Source organism: Hyperoodon ampullatus (assembly GCF_949752795.1).
Source record: "Hyperoodon ampullatus genome assembly, chromosome: 2".
Classification (NCBI taxonomy): domain Eukaryota; kingdom Metazoa; phylum Chordata; class Mammalia; order Artiodactyla; family Ziphiidae; genus Hyperoodon; species Hyperoodon ampullatus.
Genome location: NC_136915.1, coordinates 36,735,453 through 36,755,670, shown reverse-complemented (window position 1 = coordinate 36,755,670; position 20,218 = coordinate 36,735,453). Strand labels below are relative to the sequence as shown.

The 20,218-nt window shown below is 59.5% G+C and overlaps 1 protein-coding gene across 6 annotated transcripts in view; it reads right to left on the bottom strand.

Annotated features, from left to right (window-relative positions):
* The window catches only part of PTPRF (protein tyrosine phosphatase receptor type F), a gene marked incomplete at its 5' end in the record, with an annotated part of 71,746 nt that overhangs the window by 20,113 nt on the left and 31,415 nt on the right, over window positions 1–20,218 (bottom strand). For 3 of the 6 annotated variants that reach the window (XM_079698118.1, XM_079698120.1, XM_079698119.1), the window contains 6 exons: window positions 266–292; window positions 3,835–4,028; window positions 8,779–8,923; window positions 9,373–9,509; window positions 9,729–10,310; window positions 11,834–12,103. In XM_079698118.1, the coding sequence (XP_079554244.1) occupies window positions 266–292; window positions 3,835–4,028; window positions 8,779–8,923; window positions 9,373–9,509; window positions 9,729–10,310; window positions 11,834–12,103 (1,355 nt within the window). Of the gene's footprint in view, window positions 1–265; window positions 293–3,834; window positions 4,029–4,678; window positions 4,985–8,778; window positions 8,924–9,372; window positions 9,510–9,728; window positions 10,311–11,833; window positions 12,104–20,218 lie in introns of all 6 variants that reach the window. The other 3 variants (XM_079698116.1, XM_079698117.1, XM_079698121.1) reach the window with 3 other exon arrangements.

Here is a 20,218-nt window from a genome sequence, read left to right as displayed (position 1 = left end):
CATCTGGCTAGAGCAGGGGCCAGGCCCTGGTCGATCTTGAACACAGGCCTGCAATTGCCGCTCGACAGGTGAGAAGTAAGGATTAGAGGAAATGCCAATCACTGCTCAGCTCCAGGCTTGTGCCTAAGCGCCAGTTTTCTCTGGACGTGGCTGGTGCCCTGTGGATCTTGGTGGCTCAGGCTGGGAGGAAAGGCGGGGGAGGGGGAGTATCCCATGAGCCCAGCCTGACCCAGGTCTTGCCCGCGCTCGCACACCTCTTACTTACATAGTCCTCGGACTCCTCTGGCCGCCACTGACCGCGGGAGAGGGAGAGAAAGGGAGACAGGATGTGAAGGACTCTGGCTCCGAGGGGGCCTGGCCAGGGAGGGCAGATGGCGGGCATGGGCCTCCGAAGTGCCCCGGGGGGTGGCAACCCAGGACCACTCCCCATCCAAAGATCCCAGCCCCTGCCTCGCGAGCCCAAATGTGTGTGAGCCCAACTGTGGGCACCAGGGCTGAGGTGACACCTGAAGAGCGGAGGGCCAGAGCGAGGGCTCCCTGACACTGAGGGGTCGGAGGGCGCCACCTGGAGGTACTTCGAGGGAAAGGCTGCCAGACTAGAGGGGTGGGCTCCACAGCTCAGGCAGAGTGGAGAGAAGACACCAAGGGCGGTACACCTGTTTTGCAGGGGCCAGTCCTGGCCTAGGCTTGCCAACTTGGTATGATTATTCACAATGTCTCCTTTCACTCTCAAAAGTATCCCAGTTGGGAAGACAGATTAGCCAGTGGCCCTAAGCAAGCAGGGTTGCCCTAGGAACAGCAGGAGCTATACTGTGGCTGGAAGGGGCCCAGGCAGGATGGCCAGAAAGATGATAAGGGCCGTGAGTGCCAAGCTCAGAGCCTGGACCCTGCCCCACAGGCACAGGGAAGTCCTCAGAGCCCTGTTCCTTCCTGGGATGCCTGAAAATCAAGGTAGGAAGGCATATTTCTGGGCTGGCACTGCTGCTCATTCTTGGTACATTCTTCTTTAGGCCATGGTGCTTGTAGGTTTACTAGCTGGACAGGTAGAGGGAGGGAGCTTCTGTGGCACTGGAGGGCTGGCAGCTGGCAGCTGTCCAGCACAGCACAGGAAGATGGTCCATGCCATCCCTAGGACAGACGTGCCATGGGGTCCTCCGGCCCAGCGACTCTCGCAGTGCTGGTCTGGTCTCTGTCCAATGGCCCCAGTGCCTCTGTTCTGGGAAGCTCTCTTGTAAAGCCCTTGTGAGCAACGTGGGACAAGATACGGGAGGAGGCCATCAACTGTCCCTCCTGGCCACGGCCACTTTCTAGGGTGTGGCTGGGCCCGGCACTGCTCTAGGTTCCTTGCCTGGGGTATCCTGAGATGTCCAAGCCAGGCCTGGGAATGGAGGTGCTCACGAGGAGCAGAGTGAGAGAAGGGAAAGACAGAGGCTGAAGCAAAACAGAGGGAGAGAGGATGGAAGGGATTAGAGGACAGGAAAGAGAAGACAACGAGACAGACAAAAACACTCTCAGGGAGAGGGAGAGACAGAAACAGAGAGAGGAAGGAAAAACAGACCACGGGAAAGGGACAAAATGAATGGATAAAGAAGATGTGGCACATATACACAATGGTGTATTACTCAGCCATATAAAGAAAGAAAATTGAGTTATCTGTAGTGAGGTGGATGGACCTAAAGTCTGTCATACAGAGTGAAGTAAATCAGAAAGAGAAAAACAAATACTGTACGTTAATACATATATATGGAATCTAAAAAAAAAACTGGTACTGATGAACCTAGTAGCAGGGCAGGAATAAAGACGTAGACATAAATAATGGACTTGAGGACACGGGGTTGGGGGGAAGGGGGACCTGAGGAGAAGTGGGAGTAGCATCAACATATATAAACTACCAAATGTAAAACAGATAGCTAATGGGAAGCTGCTGCATAGCACAGGGAGATCAGCTCGGTGCTTTGTGTCCACCTAGAGGGGTGGGATAGGGAGGGTGGGAGGGAGGCTCAAGAGGGAGGGGATATGGAGATATATGTACGCATTTGGCTGATTCACTTTGTTGTACAACAGAAACTAACACAGCATTGTGAAGCAACTAAACTCCAATAAAGATGTATTAAAAAAAGGAGACCGGAGGTGGAGTCAGAGACCTGGAGAAACAGACAAACTTGAGATGGAGACACACATGAAAGGAGACAGGTCTGGCCACACAGCAGTGGAGGGCACACCCCCCATGGTTCTTTCAGAACTGACAGGGCCTGGACTGAGCAGATGGTGCTGTGGGGAAGGACAGGCCGTGGTGTCCTTGACCAGGTGCTTGGGGGACAGCTGGGCCCTGTGGCCAGGCTGGGGACCGGGCCCCATCTGCTCTTCTCCTAGCTTGGAGCAGAACAATCCAGTCCCGGCAGGGCTGCAAGGGCAGGCCCTCCGTCTTCACTCGGCTTCCCTAGAGCCTGGGCTCATGTTTACCTCCTGTCACAGGTTGTCTGTGGCCAAGAGGACAGTGTCCCTCGTCCTATGGCCCAGCTCCCTCCAAACCACTTAGAACCAGAAGGGGGCACCCGAAGTGAAGTGGCTCCTTTGGAACCCCACTGGCTGCAGCTGTGCTGCTGGCCCCCTGGGGCAGGAGGGGCCAGAGAGAGCTCATTCCCGGGATGTTTCTGGGTGGGTGTGTCTGCTGAGACTCCAGGAAGAGCCCTCAACCTGCCCCAGGAATGCAGGAGGGTCCAAAAGCTCACTTCCTCCACCCCATTCCCTCAGCACCAGGCAGGCCAGAGGAGGAAGAGGGCGCCCTCTGGGCAGCAGGCTGAGCCCAGCCAGAGAGACAAAGGCCCTTGTTTGCCTGTGGGTAAGTTCACCTCTAAGCGCAGCACGTAGAACACAGGATACATGCTTGCACCTATCCTGGACAGGGAGGGTGTGGGTTCTGCGGGGGAATCGGGCTCTACCCCGCCACAGCCCTGATTCTGGATGGAAAGCCCTTGAACACAGACACAGCAGGCATTGTGAATCTTCAGCAGAATATTTTGGGAGGTAACTCGTGGTAGCAATTACAGCCCTTTCCCAGGAATCCTGAGACCAGGCTTCTTATCTGAGCTCGGCCACCCCTTACTGGGAAATTCAGGCCCCCTCACCTAACCCCCCAGTACCCCAGGTTTTCCATCTGGGTAGCCAACCAGTGCCGAGAATAGCCCAGGGACTTCACCCCAAGCTCACGGGCAAAATCATCATCCTCTGAGGACAAAGGGCACAGAGCGAGGTGTGACACTGGGCACAGGCCCAGCCCTTGAGAGCAAACATCAGGGGCTGTGCCATCCCCCTCCGTGCCAGGCACAGAGCAACACCGCAGCCTGGCCATTCACAGAACTCTGCAATGACAAGGGCCAAGCGGGGCGAGATGACCACCTGGCTGGGGGAGGAGGGCTGCCGAGGAGGAAAGCACATCTCGACAGCCCAGCCTGACAGCAAATGCACTTTCCGAAAACCACAAAGGAGGGCTTGAGGGGGCTGAGGCCTGGGTCTGTGCGGACAGTGTTCCCCACTGCTAGTGCTGGTGGCTGAGCCACAGAGGTGACTGCCGGGCTGGGACTGTCACCAGGGCAGATGGGGCTGGCCGAGCCTGGACTGGCACAGCTCAGGCAGACCTAAGACAAGAGGAGGGAGTGCTCCTGGCACCTGGCCCTAACCTCATGGTCTTAGCGCTTTCCTAGCCCGATACAGCAGGATGTCTTGGTGTCACAGTCCCTCTGAGAGCAAGTAGGGGAGGGGAGCAAACCTGGGTTCCAAAGAGGAAGTGGAATATGCTGGTCTCGCCCACCCGCCCACCTCCGAGTGTCACACCTGGGCCTCGGCCAGCATGACGTCCTGGATGATGGGTGGGCCGCGGGGCTCGCCATTCTCTAGCCGCACATAGGTGACCTGGTAGCCGCGGATCTGACCGTGCTGCTTGCTGGGGACGGGCAGCTTCCAGGAGACACGCACGGCAGTGGAGTTCAGCGGCTCCACCTCCACCTTCCGTGGCGGCCCGCTGGGCACTGGGGACCAGGTGGAGAAGGAAGTTAGGTGTGTGGTATGGATCCGGGCTCAGGCGGGCACAGCATGCTCCAGGGCCTTGCCTTCGCACCCCACTGCCCCAGGAAAGGCCCTGATGCAGTTTCCTTAGACTGTCTGCCCTGGAGAGGAACGTGGAGGGCTCCCTCTGCCTGGTATGGGGAAGAGCCCGGGACCTTACGACCCCTCTGGCCCAGGGCTGCCTCACTTGGTGGGGAGGGCCGAGGTGGGGAACAGGTGGAGGCGGGGCACCAGGCCTTCGACCACCCCAAGTCAGCACAACCTGTCCTATCTCCTGGGCCCCACATCACGCCAACGTCTAGAGAGGCAGAACCTCAGTGATTCTCCTGAGTCATTCTACTAGCCTCCCCAGTCCTCCTCCTTTCAAATCTTGGGTGGGCTGCCTCTTCGGCCTTAGCCTTTTAAGGCTCCAGCTGCCTTGAGGAAGCCCCGAAGCTGGGATTTGGGCACAGGCTGTCCCACAAGCTACATCTCCCCAGTTGGGGCCATTAAGCCTGCACTGGGAAGACAACAAGTCCTTCTGGGCTTGCGGGAGGCCAAGGCCCTGGGAGCCCGGCGCGGGGGTCCAGCGGCACGGCGGCCCCCGCCCCCGCCTGCCCTCGGCGCTGCCTACCGTCCTCGTCGGTGCGCACCAGCACCGGGCTGCTCTCGGGGCCGGGGCCCACGTCCGTGTGCGCCCGCACCCACACCCGGTACTCCGTCCACTTCTCCAGGCCCACCAGGTCCCAGCTGGAGTGCTCGCGGCCGATGCCGTCCACCACGTGCCGCTCGCGGTCCTCGCCGTCCACCGCCTCGTAGGCCACCGAGTACTGGGTGATAACACCGTTGCGGCTGTCGGCTGGCGGTGGGACCCAACTTACCCGGACCGTGGTGGAGCCCACGCTCACGCACGTCACCTTCTGGGGAGGGGCGGAGGGGGCTGGGGAAGACAAATGGGGGGAAGCAGGCAGATGGAGGGTGGGGGTCAGAGGCATGGCGACCAGTCACAGAGGACGGGAAACTCACCCAGGCAGGCTACTCCCGGGGTGCGTCATGGCTATCCCAGGGCCCCTCCAGGCAGGCTACCGCCACTGCCGCCAGACAGCCCGGCTCCCTCTGGACCATAGGCTCCTCTCTCTCTCTCTCTCACACACACACACACACACACGCACACACAGCTCTAACACAGCGCCTCACACACATACACTGTCTCACACACAACGCACAGGGCATCAGACGCACACAAGCACGGGGCCACGCCACCCTCACTCCTGGTCACACCCACAACCACACACGGAGACCCTCCCCAGCTGCTGTGCTCACAGCTCTCGCTCTTCTCAGGACAAGTGACCTGATGGCTCTTCTGGTGCGAGGCTGCCTCGACAGGGTGTCTGTGGCTGAGCCACAGCAAACCGCAGAGACTGGAGGCCCCCAGGCAGTTTGGAGGGAAAGTGCCCATCGGAGGGGCTCTCACTCATCAGGCTCCTTGGGTGTTAAGAGGCGGGTCTGTGCCCTCCTCGTTCCCAGTGATGTTTCCGGCTCCTATTCCCGCTGAGGACTCCGCTGCCATCACCTGGGCTTTCTCATCTCGAGTTCTAACACCACCTCCTGCTCAGGTGACTCCAGCAGCCTCTCGATCCACTGGCTCCCAAGCCCCTCGTCTTCAGAGCTTTCTCCTCCCCTGCGCTGCTGTGGTCCTGCCCCAGATGCTGCCACTCTCTCTAGAACTCTGGCCTCCAATACCCCCTCGCAGGCCCTCACCTCTTGGCCCAGCTCAGCTGCTCAGGGCCCCCAGCACTGCACCTGCTTCAACCCCAGGGTCCTCATCCATTGACCTACCTCCGTACTGCCCTCGATACTCAGCTTAGAACCTCACCACTCTTACCAACACCCCAAATTCCCCTCTCTGAGCTCCTGCCCAGCCCGTCCCAAGCTCTGAATGAACCCACCCACCATCTCCTCCAAGGTGGCATGGGGGTGGGTAGAAAAAGCCACCAAGGCAGGCTGGCACTCTGTGAGCGCCCCATGGCCTCCCCCGGGCCGTCCATGCTACCGGCCGGTCTCTGCTCTCTGCCCGGCTCCCTCTGTTACTTAATACAAAATACCTTCCACCTCCTCCACGCTCCTCAAACCTCCAGCTCCCGTCGCCTCCCTTCCTCTCAGCAAATGACCCCATCTCCTACTTTGCAGAGAAAACCGAAGCCTGCCAAAAGCAGCTCCTCCGTCTCTTGCTACCAAACCCACCAGCCTGCATCGGCTCTGAGTCTCTCCTTCCCTCCCCTGGGAAGGGAGGGGGTGCCCTCCTGTCCAAGGCCAATCTCTCCCATCGCCCATGCTCTGCCCTCTTCCCCACCCCGAGCCTCCAACTGTCTTTCTCTTTTCCATATTTTTTACTTCTACTCATTGGCACATTCCCAACAGCGTTTAAATATGCTCAAGATTTCCCCATCTCGGGCTTCCCTGGTGGCACAGTGGTTGAGAGTCCGCCTGCCGATGCAGGGGACATGGGTTCGTGCCCCAGTCCGGGAGGATCCCACATGCCACGGAGCGGCTAGGCCTGTGAGCCATGGCCGCTGAGCCTGCGTGTCTGGAGCCTGTGCTCCTCAACGGGAGAGGCCACAACAGTGAGAGGCCCGCGTACCGCAAAAAACAAACAAACAAACAAACAAACAAAAACAAAAAAAGATTTCCCCATCTTAAAAGACACATCCCATCCTCAGCCCCAGAGCTTCCCCCTCACCGACTGCACCAGCTGCAGTGTTCCCTCCCCCCAGCTAAGCTCTCTGTCTCTACTTCCTCACCTCTCATACACGCCTCGTGGAACTCCAATCAGCTTCGGCCCCTCATGCCAGGTCCACCCCTCCACATTACTAGACCTAGAGGACACGCCTGCGTCCCTCTGGCCCTGATCACTCAGCAGCAGCATCTGGTCTCCTTCTTGAAACCCTCTTCTTGCAACCTCCAAGACTCCCCTCTCCTGGATTTCCTCCCATCTCTGGTCCTCCTTCTCACAGTCCACCTCCAGCCCCGGGCCTGGATTCCAGCAGCCTGCCAAGCATCAGCACCTGGATGGCACACAGCATCCTGAGCTTGGGGGCCTTGGAACCATGTGCGCCCCTCACACCTGCTTCTGTCCCGTTTCCCGTCCTAGGGAGCGGCACCGCTCTCCTCCCAAGTCTCCACACCACGTACAAGGCTTCACCCCACGTGTCCCTCTCTCTCAGTCCTCCACACCTAACCCATCCCCAAGTCTGGCCAGCGGCATCCCAGACAGCTTTCAGATCCACCCTACCACCTCACCTGAGCCACCGTCTCTTGCCTAGACTGATGCACAGCCTCTTCACTGGTCTCCGGTGTCCTGTCAGACTGGCCCATGTGTTTGCACGCGGTAGGCAGGCAGCCCTCCTGCCTGTCCTCTGTCCCCGAGGCCCTGAATGCTGTGGTCTGGCGGCTGCTCCAGCCACACTGGCCAGCTGCTCGTCCCTGACCACAACCAAGTGCCTTCCTGCTTCTTGGTCTTTTGCACCTGCTGACCCCCTGCATGGGGCCTCTGTGTCACCCAAGGAAGCCCTCCTCGACCCTTCAAATCAGATGAGGTTCCTGTCACATCATCTCTCCACTGTCTCCTCTGCAGCACTTTACACAAATATAATTAAAAGCTCATTTGGATAACTGTGGGTTTAATATCTGTCTTCCCCACTAGACTAGGACCCCCTTGGGCAGAGGCTGTGTCAGGGTTGTGCTGCTGGCCCTGCAGTGTGCATGGGCCCCTAACAGGAGCATGGCAGGTGCTTATGGAATGAATCTATGAACGTCGGGTCACACATGGCACATTCACACAGTCCCATGTGACATGGACAGCCTCAGAAGACCATCACATGTCATCACATGTGCTCACTGTCTCAATGCCATGATCCCAACCAGCCACACAGGCATGGCCCCGTTATCACATACAGCCTCACAGACAGTGGCCCACTGTGGCCACGTCACCAGACAGCCTGTGGGCTCACGGTCTGTCACTGGGACACACTCGCTGGATCCCAGTCCTAAGAACAGCCACGCAGACCCGATCACAGTGACATACACGTTCAGGTGCTGCACAGCTAGCTGCTCGAACGTGCACACACTCACGGCATCAGAGTCTCACTCACGCAGGAACACAGTAGTAACACACCACACCACAAAGTGAGCTCACACATGGCCTCACGGACAGTCCAACACACGGGTGGCCACACAGTCCCAATGCGGGTCACACGGTCTCATCTGTCCTGTGTGCAGCTGGCTCAGTGTGATTGCGTGGCTCACACAGATTCTCATGGAGGGGGCAAGAGGTAGGAATATGGGTAACAGGGAGATGAGATGTGTGGATATGGGGAGGGAAGACGCCCACCAAAGCAGGTCTGGGATGCAGTGAGCACAGCGGTCCCTCCACTGAGGGTGGCCCAGGGGGCTCGTGTGACCAGCACAGAGCGGGTGGGAGGAGGAGACGAATCAGAGACATAGAACTTACCTGGGCGGGGGTGGGGCTGAGGGAGGGCAGGAGTCAGGCAGGGAGCAGCGAGGGCAGCCGCCGCCTGGATGCAGACTAGAGGGCACTTACCTGTCCCTCACTTGGGGTCCAGACTGAGCCCAGGGCCCAGCAGATCTGACCACCCACCTGGTCGAAGGGAAGGGGTATGTGTGTGTCCGTGTCCCGCCCAGCCGTAGCAGACAGCGGCCCCGAGAGACACTCACTGGATTGTGCTGTGCGAGCCTCAATGGTGGGGGTGAAGACGCCCACCCCCATCTCGGAGCGGGCAGCCAGCTGGAAGCGGTATAGGGTGTCGGGCTTCAGGTCCTCTACAGTGTAGGAGGAGGTGGGGTCGAAGGTCACCTTGTGCTGGAAGAGCAAGGAGCACTCACTGACTGCCCTGACCTGAAAGGTCACTCAGAGGTCACCCCCAACATGGGCTGAAGCTGATCCCTGGGGACCCACCATGGCCGCAGGGCTGGCTCCCTGCCACGTGGCCACCTGGACCACGCAAGGGCACCTCACCGACCACATGGCCATGGGAACACCAGGGATACGTGGCCCCAGGGGACCTTAGGGCTCTACTGGAGCCACGTGAGCCACAGAGCCTAGGAGACCCAGGACAGACCTAGGGCCTTTGTCCCTGGCACAGGGGTGACAAAGACTACAGAACCACACAGGCCACGTGGGCCCCAGAGCCTCAAGGGGCTGTGTCCACACCACCACAGAGATTGAGAAGAGCCCGCCTCGGTGAGCCCACCACAGATCGCCAAGGACCAGGCGGAGCCCTGCCGCCTCTGGCCCTGCTGAGCGCTCACCTGCTGGCCTGCGTCCTCTGCCGCCCAGTACACCAGCTCGTACTTGATGATCCGCTCCTGCGGAGGCAGCAGCCACGAGAGCTGGATCCTGGTGTCGGAGTCCGCGTCGGCCTGGAAGTCCGCGGGCTGGGCGGGCACTGCAACACCCCGTGCCCGGCGCCGTCAGCCTCACCAGTCACCCCGGGGGCAGGGGCACCCAGGGGAAGGAGGCAGGGGAAGTCAGGGTCTCACCCCCACGCCCGTCCCGCCTTCCCCAGTGGCCGTGTGGGCGGACACGGGCCCTAAGCTCATGGCTGAGGGAGGAGGCGCCGCCCAGCCCTGCCCACCCCAGGTCTGCCCGGCCGGCCAGCGCCTACCTCCCTGTTGTGTCTTGACCTGGATGGTGGGGCTGGGGGGGCCGTCACCCACGGCGGTGAAGGCCAGCACGCGCAGGCTGTAGGTGATGCCGGGCAGCAGGCTGCCCACGGTGGTGAGGAGCCCGGCGTCCGTGTTGTGCTTGTGCCAGGCGCTCAGGGGGCGGCGGGAGTCGGGGGTGTAGTAGACACGGTAGCCCCGCACCAGGCCGTTGGGCTCCTCAGGCGGCTCCCACTGCACCAGCATGGTGCTGGCGCTCAGCATTCGCGCCTGCACGCGGCGCGGGGGGCTGGAGGGCGCCTGCTCCCCCGTGCGCGCCCGCACCGCCTCGCTGGGGGGCCCGCGCCCGATGCTGTTCACCGCCAGCACACGGAAGGCGTACTCCGAGAAGGGGCTGAGGCCGCCGATGCTGTAGCGGGTGGTGGCCACGCCGTCCACCTCCTGGAAGGGGCCCTCCGCACCCGCTGGACGGTACTGGATGCCGTAGTAGGACACAGGCTCTGAGTTCCCAGAGTCCCAGGTCAGGGTGACACTGGTGGCAGTTGTCTCTGTCACCACAAGGTCAATTGGAGGCTTCGGCAGAGCTGGGGACAAAGTGGAAAGCTCAGGGCTTCCTGAGGCCATGACTCCAGGAGCCAACCCTGCCCTTGGGATTCATCCAACCGGAGTGTGGTTGAGCCCCACAGCCCACCCTGAAGAATGGCCTGGAAGGCCCTTGGTGACCTCTGAGTTCAGTTAGTGGGGGCTGGTGGCCTTGGGTCATTCACTGTCTACCCAAGTCACTTCTAGGACTCCTTGGATCCTCACGTCAGCCCTGGTGACTCATCTAACAAACAGACCCAGAGGGGGCCTGCCCGGGCCCCATGCAGATGGGAGGCACACGGGCTGGGGAGCAGAGAACTCTGCCTCTGCAGCGTGTCTGGGCTCCTCCACTGGCAAGAATGTGTACCAGGGGCTGGGAGAGGGAAGGTACTTCCTTAGGGAATGGCCTGGATTTGAGAAAGAGCTGCCGGCCCCACGGACCACGTGGCTTGGCTCAAACTGAAGGTGAGGTCCCAGGTCCACAGCCAATCACTCAACAAATAATACTGAATGCCGACTCTGTGCCAGGCACTGTGCTAGGGCTGAGGACGCACTGTCACACAGTCACGTCCCTGCTCTCGTGGGGTTTACACTCCAGCGTTAAGAGAGAAACGATCAGTGAGTTGATAATCATGGTTCTGGTATGGGTAAGGACAGCAGAAAGCAGGGCGCTGAGATGGAGAAAAATCCAGGGGTGTTCCTGGATGGGGTGATCGGGGAAAGCTTCACAGAACTGAGACCTGGAGAGCGAGATGGAGCCAGCGGTGGCAAGGGAGGGGTGAGGGCACGGCGAAACTGAGGACTGTCAGCCTGCTCGGTTCAGGGCAGTGAGGATCCTGGTCTTTATCGTAAAAGCAGCCGGAAGCCACTGGAAGGTGTTTCTCCCTTTCTTTAAAGGGGGTAACATGATCCTGCTTTTTTTACCTTTTGAAAAAGATGATTCCAGCTGCAGAATGGGAGTGTGTTGGAAGGGAGAGTGGAAGCAGGACACCCCAAGGAGTCTGCTCTACATGCGCCTGTCCCAGGGCTCCGGGCGGGGAGAACCCACCCTCCTTGGCTACTGTTTCCCATCCTTCTTGCCAGGAGGCTGGTAAAGCCGAGGGCCTGGTGCTATGTGGTGGTTAGAGTGGTGTGCGGTGGAATCAGATGCCCAGGGTTCAAGTCCCTGCTCCATCATTTACCTCCGTGTGACCCTGCATCTCAGTTTCCTAACTTAAAAAATAAAATCGGGACAACGAGAGCACCTATCTCCAAGCGTGACACCACCTGAACAAAATAATCTTTGCTTACTAACCAGCACAGCGTCTGCCCCCAGGGACCCAACACCTGTTAGCTATAATGATTAAGAAAATTTCTGACAGAAACCCCTCCCTCCACCAACTAAGGGCCAGGAGGACCCCGAGGCCGGGCACCAGGAGAGCAACGACCGTCAGCCCTGCCTGTGCCTCGGCAGCGACACTCGCCTGCCACGTCCCCTGCTACAGGGAAGGCCACGGGCCACGGCAGGCACGACATTGGCACTCACCTTTCACGGTGACCTGGGCCGTGGCCTCAATCATGCCCAGCGAGGAGATGGCCACGCAGGTGTAGTTGGCGGAGCGCACCACGTTGCTGAGCTCCAGCACGTTGCGGCCGACTGGCATCTCATCCTCCTTGGTGAGCTCCTCGGCCCCCAACATCCACTTCACATAGGGCATGGGTGCACCCACGGCGACGCACGTCAGGTTCACGCTGCCGCCCGGCATCACCTCCTGGCTGCTGGGAGGGATGGAGAAACGAGGAGCCACGCGGCGCACTGCGGGAGGAGGGAGAGAGGCACTCACAGCCCGGGCAGGACACGTGGGGGGATGCAAGGGCAGGTGCCCCTCATCCAGGAAGCCCCTCTCATCAGAGCCAAGCCCACCTCAGAGACAGGAGGGGCGGAGTCCCTGGGTCCCGGCTGACCACCTCCCACCCCGCTCTCAGGGACCGTCTGGAACACGAGAGATTCCATGACCAAGCTCCCATTTTACAGCCTAGGAAACTGAGGCCCAGGGTCACACAGGGACTCACTGCAAGGCCTTGTCAGGGCCACATCCCAGGTCGCCTTCCAGTGCCCGCCCCTACCTGCTCCTGACCCCCCAGGGGTCTCCAGAGGGGCTAGCTGGGGCACTAGTGAAAGAGATCCAGGCATCCCAGGGTGGAGGGTCCTCAGAGCATGACTGGGGCAGGGCAGAGGGTCAGCCTGGAAGTGACATGGCCACCCTCTCTCGAGCCACTGCCTCCACCTCCAGTCCACGGTCCCAGAGGAAGAGATGAGGGCAGTGGCATGACCACCTGCCAGGACCTCAGCCATGCTCAAGGCACAGCCTGAGAACCCAGGAGTAGGGGCGGCCTCCACGAGGGACTGGGCAGGGGTTTGGGTTCGGGGCGGGCCAGGGACGTGGTCCGCGGGCAGGATGGGCATGACGATGGCAGTAACATGATGAGGGTGCCAAGCAGACGGCCTTCAGCACCAATGAACGAGGATCTCAAGGGGGAGGGTGGCTGTGCCTGGCCACGACCTCCGGCCTTGGGCTCCCTGGGTCAGAAGCTGTTCTGAGCCTCTCAGTTCAAGGTGCAGCCTGGACCCCCCACCCCCCTGCCAAAGTCGCAAGCTCGGCACAGACTTTTGGAACATGCAGAGGGAGGGAAGGCAGGCAAGACCTAGCCGTGGGCAGGCATGCTTGGCATGCAGACGGGGCATGCAGCTGGTGGGCAGAGGCTGGGGTGTGTCCTTCCTGGGCACCCCTACACATGGGGCTGGAGAAGGCAGGCAGCGAGCCTAAGAGGCCAGAGGGGACCACTCAGAGTGTGGGTCTCTGAGGGCCCTTGCTGGGGAGCCCAGGCATGCGAAGCACCCACGGTGCTGCATCGAGAGCACCTCCACCACAAATGCCAGACTGCTGCTCGCATGGCCCAAAAGCACAGAATCAGAGCTCGAAGTAACTGCAGACTCCACCTGGTCCAACCTATGACCTTGCTACACAGGGGTCAAAGTGGCAGCCCACAGACCAGACATCCAGCAAATCACCAGGTCCTGCTAATGCACCACCGAAAATATCTTTCAAACGCTAATTTCTCTGCAAGTCCACAGGGGACTGCCACCTCCAAAGTCCAAGCCACCATCCTTCCCTGGATTTGCTGTACCAGGTTCTCCTCTGCTCCTCCTGCCTTGCTGTCACCCTCTGGGCCCCCGACCCCGTAACTGGCCCTCCACAAACAGCTGGCACAAATCCAAATCTGCTCATATCACCCCCATGTTAAAATCTCCTGCATGGAGTTTTAAAGGACTCCTCAGCCCAGACTACACCTTCCTCAGCCCCTGCCTCGACTCCAAGGCCTCCAGACAGAACCAAAGCACTGCCAGTGCCCCAGCGGGCCGGGCATGACCACCACCAGGGGCTGGGTCTACTTCCCTCTGTGCCCCAGGCTCACTGGGCTCTCAGCGTGTCCCGTGGGTGTCTAGCGTTCTGCCTCCCCCTAGAATCGACATCCTCATCTTCTTAGGAGAACCATCTCAGCCCCCACTCTCGGTTCTTGGGGTACATGACCCAGATCTGGCTAACAAGATAGAGACTTCGGACTGCTGTGAAAACTGTGAGACGAATGCCCAACCAAACCGTTCAAATATCTGGATCCAGGCCTGCCTGACACCAAATCTGCTTCTACGTTTTTAGTTTTGTAAGAAAAGTTTCCTTGTTGCGATGAAGCTGGGAGTAGTGGGCTTCTGTCATCTGTCCTAAAGCTGGGAGTCTACACTGAATGACAACAGCACGTCACAGGTAGAGCAGTGCTGTGCGGCAGGGAACAGGTGGATCCCGGGGACGTGGTTGGCAGGAAGAAGCCACAACAAAGCCTCCTTTGAGCACTCCCCGCAAATGGCACAAGGGTGAGGCTGGGAGGCACGTACATGGTGCAGGCACTCCCTGGGCTCTGGCGTTAAGCCTGGGGGGCAGGCCACGGAGGAGAGGCAGGCCTGCCGGTGAAGGCACAGCCCTGGCTCGAGCAGAAAGGCACAGCAGTCTTAATTGACTAAGTGAAGACTCTCAGCCAGTGGCTGCCCCATCTCCTCCTTGTTCATAGGCCTCCAAATGGGTTTAGGGGAAGGAAACCACTCTTGAGCACCTCCTATGTGCTGCAGGTTTCCACACTGTGGATGCTAGCACCTCCCAGTTACAGACGGGGGAACTGACTGAAGACTGACACTTCGGGGACGTGCCCAAGTTTATACACGTACTAGAGTAGGTCTGTGGGATGAAAAAGCTCACGCCCCTTTGAGGCCCGGCTCACAGGGCTGAAAAGAGACCTAGGAGGCTCCACGAAGAAGCTTCTGGGTCAGCCGAGGCTGCCAGGAGAAGACACTTTCCAGTTGACATGAGGATGTGCCTTGAGCCTGTGTCAGGTCACAGCTGCAAGCTTGACTGTGGTCAGTGGCAGAATCTTGGGATCTAATCAGGTCCCTAGACATAAGAACAAAGAGCCCCAGGAGAAGGAAGTAGGTCCTTGGCCGATAAACCTTGGGTCCCAAGCTAAGCAGTGCAGGAAACTGACTGGGCTTTACCTCAAATAGTCCCGGAGGACAGGGTTTTCTGTGCCACTGCCAGGAAACGGAGGCCCTCTGGGAACTAACATCGAGAAGAGTTTTGTTTTTATTTTTAATTTTCCCCCTCCTAGATGCAGGTGGAAGGGAGAACCCCAGGGGCTAAGGTGAGTGAGAGGTCAGATGTGACCCTTGGGGTCATCCCTAGCACCACGCAAAGGCCTCAAGCCCAGGGACTCCTGGAAGGCACACCTTGGCAGGTCGCCACCCTTCATGCTTTCACAGGGATACACAGCCACACACGAGGAGCCTGGACGCGGTTTCCCACAGCTCAGACTCATCTTCCCCACAGTGTGAGGGAGGTCAGGGTAGGTCCACAGAGGGAGGGTGGGGGCAACAGAGGTGAGAGACTACCTCCTGGGACCCCAAGTGCCCATGGGGGCCCGCACCTGGGACCTGCCTGGATGGCCACCCCCATCCCAAGAGCCAGGGGTGGCTGGCATCTCCCTGCAACAGTCCCACTGTCACTCCTCCCGCTGTCACAGACACAAGGCCTCCCAAAGGGGCAGGACTCGCCAGGGACTCGGTCTATTGACAGAAGCAACAGCAGGGAAGGAAAAACCAGAGCCAGGGGAAAATGCACTTAGGGTCTAATCTTGAGCTCCAACAATGCCAGTCTATTACCGTTCCCTGTGCATCCTCAGAGCTGACATTTTATAGACAATTTCCAAAACAGGGCCTTGCCATTGCTGGATTATATTCCAGATGTAACTTTTAAGTCTAATAATTGGAGCTGACAACTCGCTATGACAGGGCGGAGCGGCACCTGGAGGCATCAGCATTCAGTGGGGTGACAGCCTAACCGCGGGGGCAGGCAGCCCCGCAATCTGCATTCACTCGCGGAAATTTCTCTGATGAAAATAACACAGCATTCAGGAGGGGATAAGGGGCAGGATCCACTGTATCAAGATAAAATAACTCTTTAATAAATAACCTTGTGGCCGCCGCAGAGCAGTAATTAAATGCCGGCGCACAGTTTTAAGTAAAGCTGGAAAAATGTAACATGGAATTATCAGCGCCAAACAAATTACCAGCCAGGCAAATCCCCCTGGAATATTTAGAAACTCATTTATGCCTTCCCATTAAATATTTGTGTACATGCTTATTTTGGGTGGGACCACAGACGGAGAGAAGAAGGGACAAGGGACTAGGAGGGTGGGGGAAGGGGTGCAGGGGCAGGTGGCTGCAGGCTGGGCTCTCTCTGCTGATGACTGTTTTCTGAACCGACCCAGCAGATCTGCCCGGTCAGCAAAATGGTGTAACTGAAATGCCCCAGAGCTCAGGAGTGCATATGGATGGATGCTCAGGGCTGATATCTGAGCCAAGGCCACAGCCCTCCTCCCGACTGGCTCCCTCTCCCTCGCAGAGGAAACTCAAGCCGCAGAGAGAATGCAACAGGGGACCAGGTGGCCCGGGTCTCCTCCCTGGGGCTTAGCCCAAAGCCCAGTAGACAGGAGAACCTCCTCTGACCACTCAGACCATGTGACACAGGAAGGACCACTAGCCCCTACTGCTGGCCCCAGGACTGGAGGTAGGGGCCTGGCCCTGGGGGTGTGAGACTGCTCTGGAATGGGCTGGTGGAGTCTCTAAGAAGCACTCCCCAAACTGCGGCTGGGCCAGGGCCTCTTGCAGGCTCCCACGTGGTCCTCCCTAAATGGCAGCTGACCGTTCAGTCAGGTGTGGCTCCTGCTCTGAATGCCCAGCACCCGGCATGGGACTGAGGAAGTGCCAGCTGTCTGGGGGGCTCGGGCAGAGAGAAGGGCCTGGGGCAGGTGGGAAGACCCTCATTTGGATCTGGTCGGAGACTGAAAAGACAAGTCACTGGGAGACTTCCTCAGTGAGCCAAGATGGCGCCACCCACCCGGCGCCCCAGACCCTAAACTCAGTAGGCAGAGCAGGGCTGTTGCCCATCCAGCCTGGGAGAGGGGCTCAAGGACAGTGCAGACTCTGTAGGACTTTCGCCCTGTGCTGCAGGATCTCGAGGGGTGAGCTCATCCTCCATTAGCCTTTCCCCTTCATCTTCCCAGGGGTTTCGACTGAGCTTGGACACATGTGGATTTTAGGTGAGGGGGACTGTGGAAGGTCCCACAGGTATGCGTAAAGCCCTACGGCTCTTACTGCTCCCACAACCACTCCTGAGCTCCACCTGGAGCAGAGAGCTGGCCTGGCCTGGGCACAAAGGCAGGGCCCAGTCTTGTGCCATGCACCATGCCCACCTGACCTCCCCAGCAGGGGAGCCCAGCTAAGGGGACATGCAGACACGTGGGGTGTCAGGGACCCAAGCAGCAGAAACATGCGGGGCAGGGGGGCCTGCCCACCCACCACTGGTCCTGCCCGCCTGCCGCCCAAACAGTGGAGCGCAGAGCCCAATGGGCGGGCAGGCCTGACTGGGGCCTGAGGAGCTGACCGAGCCCCCTGTTCCCTAAGGACGGGAGCATCCCGTCGATGGGCGAACTGTAGATGGATAAGAAGTGAAAAGGACCAACCTTCTCGCTGATCTGAGAGATGAGAGTTTGGGTTGATGGCAGAGTGCGATGAGGATGAGGAGGAAATAAAAAAAAGACAAGGAGAAACACAGAGAGAGTAAAAACAGGCCAACCTTCATCTGCCCACACAGCACGGAAACGAGACAAGACTCTCGTGCCCCACGCACACGCATGTGCCCGCAGGTGCGCGCGGACCACGCCGCTCACAAAAGACTCAGGACTCATGGAGGACACGGAGGACAGGGCTGCGTCCCACTGGCAGGCACTAGGTGCCAAGGGTGGGACAGGGAGGGGCGGGAGTGGGGCACAGGCAGGCCCCCATGCCTCACGCACACCTCAAGGCTCGGACAGACCCAGTGAGCTGGGTTCTGGGGTCAGGGCCCACCCAGCCCACAAACCCACCAAGGCGCATGGGCCACTAGAACCCCGCCACCTTGAGGCAGCCCCACGCTGTGTGGCACCAGAGCGTGAGCAGCTGGTCTGGGAGCCTGTAGGGAGAAAGGCCGTGGAGCCATCGCCCTGTTTAGAGACAGCTGCAGCCCAGCGGCCAGGTCCCTGCAGAGAAGGGGGAAGGGTGGGGACAGGTAGGCCAGGCTCTGTGGGAGGCGTGGCTCCTCCCTGGTGCCTGGCAGCTGTGTGTCCTAAGAGCTGGAGGAGAGAGATGCTGTGGATGGAAGGAGAGAGTGAGTCACTGGGGGAGGGAGTCGGACGGAGAGAGGTTGGTCCACCCAGCGCGCCTGGGCCTGCTAGACTGTGGGTGGAGCTGCGGGCAACTGTGAGCAAAGTCAGACGAAACTGGGTGATGAAGGCCCAACACTGTTATCCCCACAGCGCAAGCAGCTCCGGACTGTGTGCCCAGCACTGGGCCAGGAGCGTTACATGCACGGTCCCGTGAAATGCAGCAACTGCAGGTCTCAGAGGGACAATGGGAACCCCAAGTCTAGGGGACAGAGGGACATGAGGTGGACACTGAAGCCAAATCCGAGGAGACACAGCCTCAGGCCCCGTGGGCACGGCAGAAGACAGTCAGAGACGGATGGAGATGACAGCCAGCGCAAGGCTGTCCATCCAGAGCAGTGTTTCTTAACGGGGAGGAGGATTCCCCGAAGCGACACTGGGCAAGCTCTGGAGACACTGTGAGTTGTGACAAGGGGGTGCTACGGGCACCTAATGGGTCAGCAAACATCCCACAACGCCCAGGACAGCCCCACACAGCTAAGGGTTACTGGGCCCCAAATGTCAATGGAGCTGGAGTCCACACTGACCCGGATGCTGAGGTTCCTGATGGCTGGAGCCCAGTGGGGGCCTCTCAGTGGCTGCCACTTGGCTGGGAGGCAGGGGGGCACAGGCCAGTGGGCAGGCCAGCACTGGGGGTTTCTCCATGCATGGACCACCCACAAGCAGGCCTCAGGATACAGAATTCATGGCCAGCACTGCAGAGGCTGTGCCAGAGGAGCTGGGGTTGATGGGCCCTCAGCACTGCTGGGGGCAGAAAGCAGGGGCTTTACAAGGACTGTGATGAGGAGGGGGTGGACCCCAGAGGCCAGGGTCCTAGGAGCAGCGCTTTCTAGGTATCCAGAAGTCCAGAGTAAGGCCTGTCCTGGGGCTACAGGGCAAACTGCTCTCTGCAAAGCAGGGCAGGCACAGATTCAGGTGGGGCCTGATTATGAGGCAGGTCCTAGGGACAGACTTAGAACTGGCCCTTAGACACCAGGGCCCACAGGAATGTGTGTGTGTGTGCATGTGTCAGAGAGAGGGAGAGACAAGGCAAGTGGGGTTGGGACACCCTGTTTTAGAATCCCTAGCAAGTGGGGCTAGAACTAAAGGAACCCCTACATTCCCTGCCCAAAAGGCCTGTGGAAATGGGCCCAGGAAGGCAGTTCATGAAGACCTGGTGGAAGGGGGGATGGGCCAGAGTCCTGCCTGAGCTCACCACGTGTAGACCGTGGGGTCCCCACAGAGAAGGGTAAGAGGGGCTGCAGGTAAGAGCCTCCTGGTCGGTGCCAGAGCCACCAGCTACAGCAGCAGCCGAGCTCAGCTCATCCAAAGAGACCCACTGTCCTGCCTCAGGGCTAAGGCTGGTGTGATGGTGACTTTGGAGAACTCTGCCCAGCCAAGACGACGATGCCCAGTCCATCCACCTTGGGTCTGGGCCTTCTCCTGCCTCAGTACGGCCTCTGCAGCTCTGCCCCAGGAAATGTGCCCATATGACCGCACCCGTGCAGCTTGCTTGGGATGCACAGCGGCTCTGCCGTGCCTCTCCTCTCCCTGGTGCAGCCACACGCAGTGAAGGACTTTGTTGCTGAGGCCCGGAACTTCCACGTTCTCGAGGCTCTGGTCTTTTGGAAGAAGTGCTTGGTCAGGCCCACACAGCAGTCGGAGTGGTCCGGGTGGGAGGAGACCCGTCTTTGAGGAGGGTTGTTCCAGCTGCTCCTCTCAGAGGGGACACGTCAGGCCCCTGTGCGCTGGTCAGAAGCTCTGCCTGAAGCAGGGTGGGGGAAGGCTGTGCAATTTACAGCACTCATCTTGGCCATCTGGGTGGCTTGCACGCTCCTAGCCTCCATGCCCTCATGCTGCTCCTTAAGACAGGCCCTGGGTCAGCTCAGGGGAGCCTCGAAGAGCAAAACAGCTGAGAAGGGGACCAGTGGGGACCTCCCGTCCCATGCCCCTAATTCCGATGAGGCATCAGCCAGTCTGTGAAGCACAATTTGCCCATCACCTGTGGCCTCTCGGGATCTTGTGCCCTGACACATCACAGCCCCTCAATAAGCACGTGGTTGATGGCCTAATTCTCTCTGCCCTG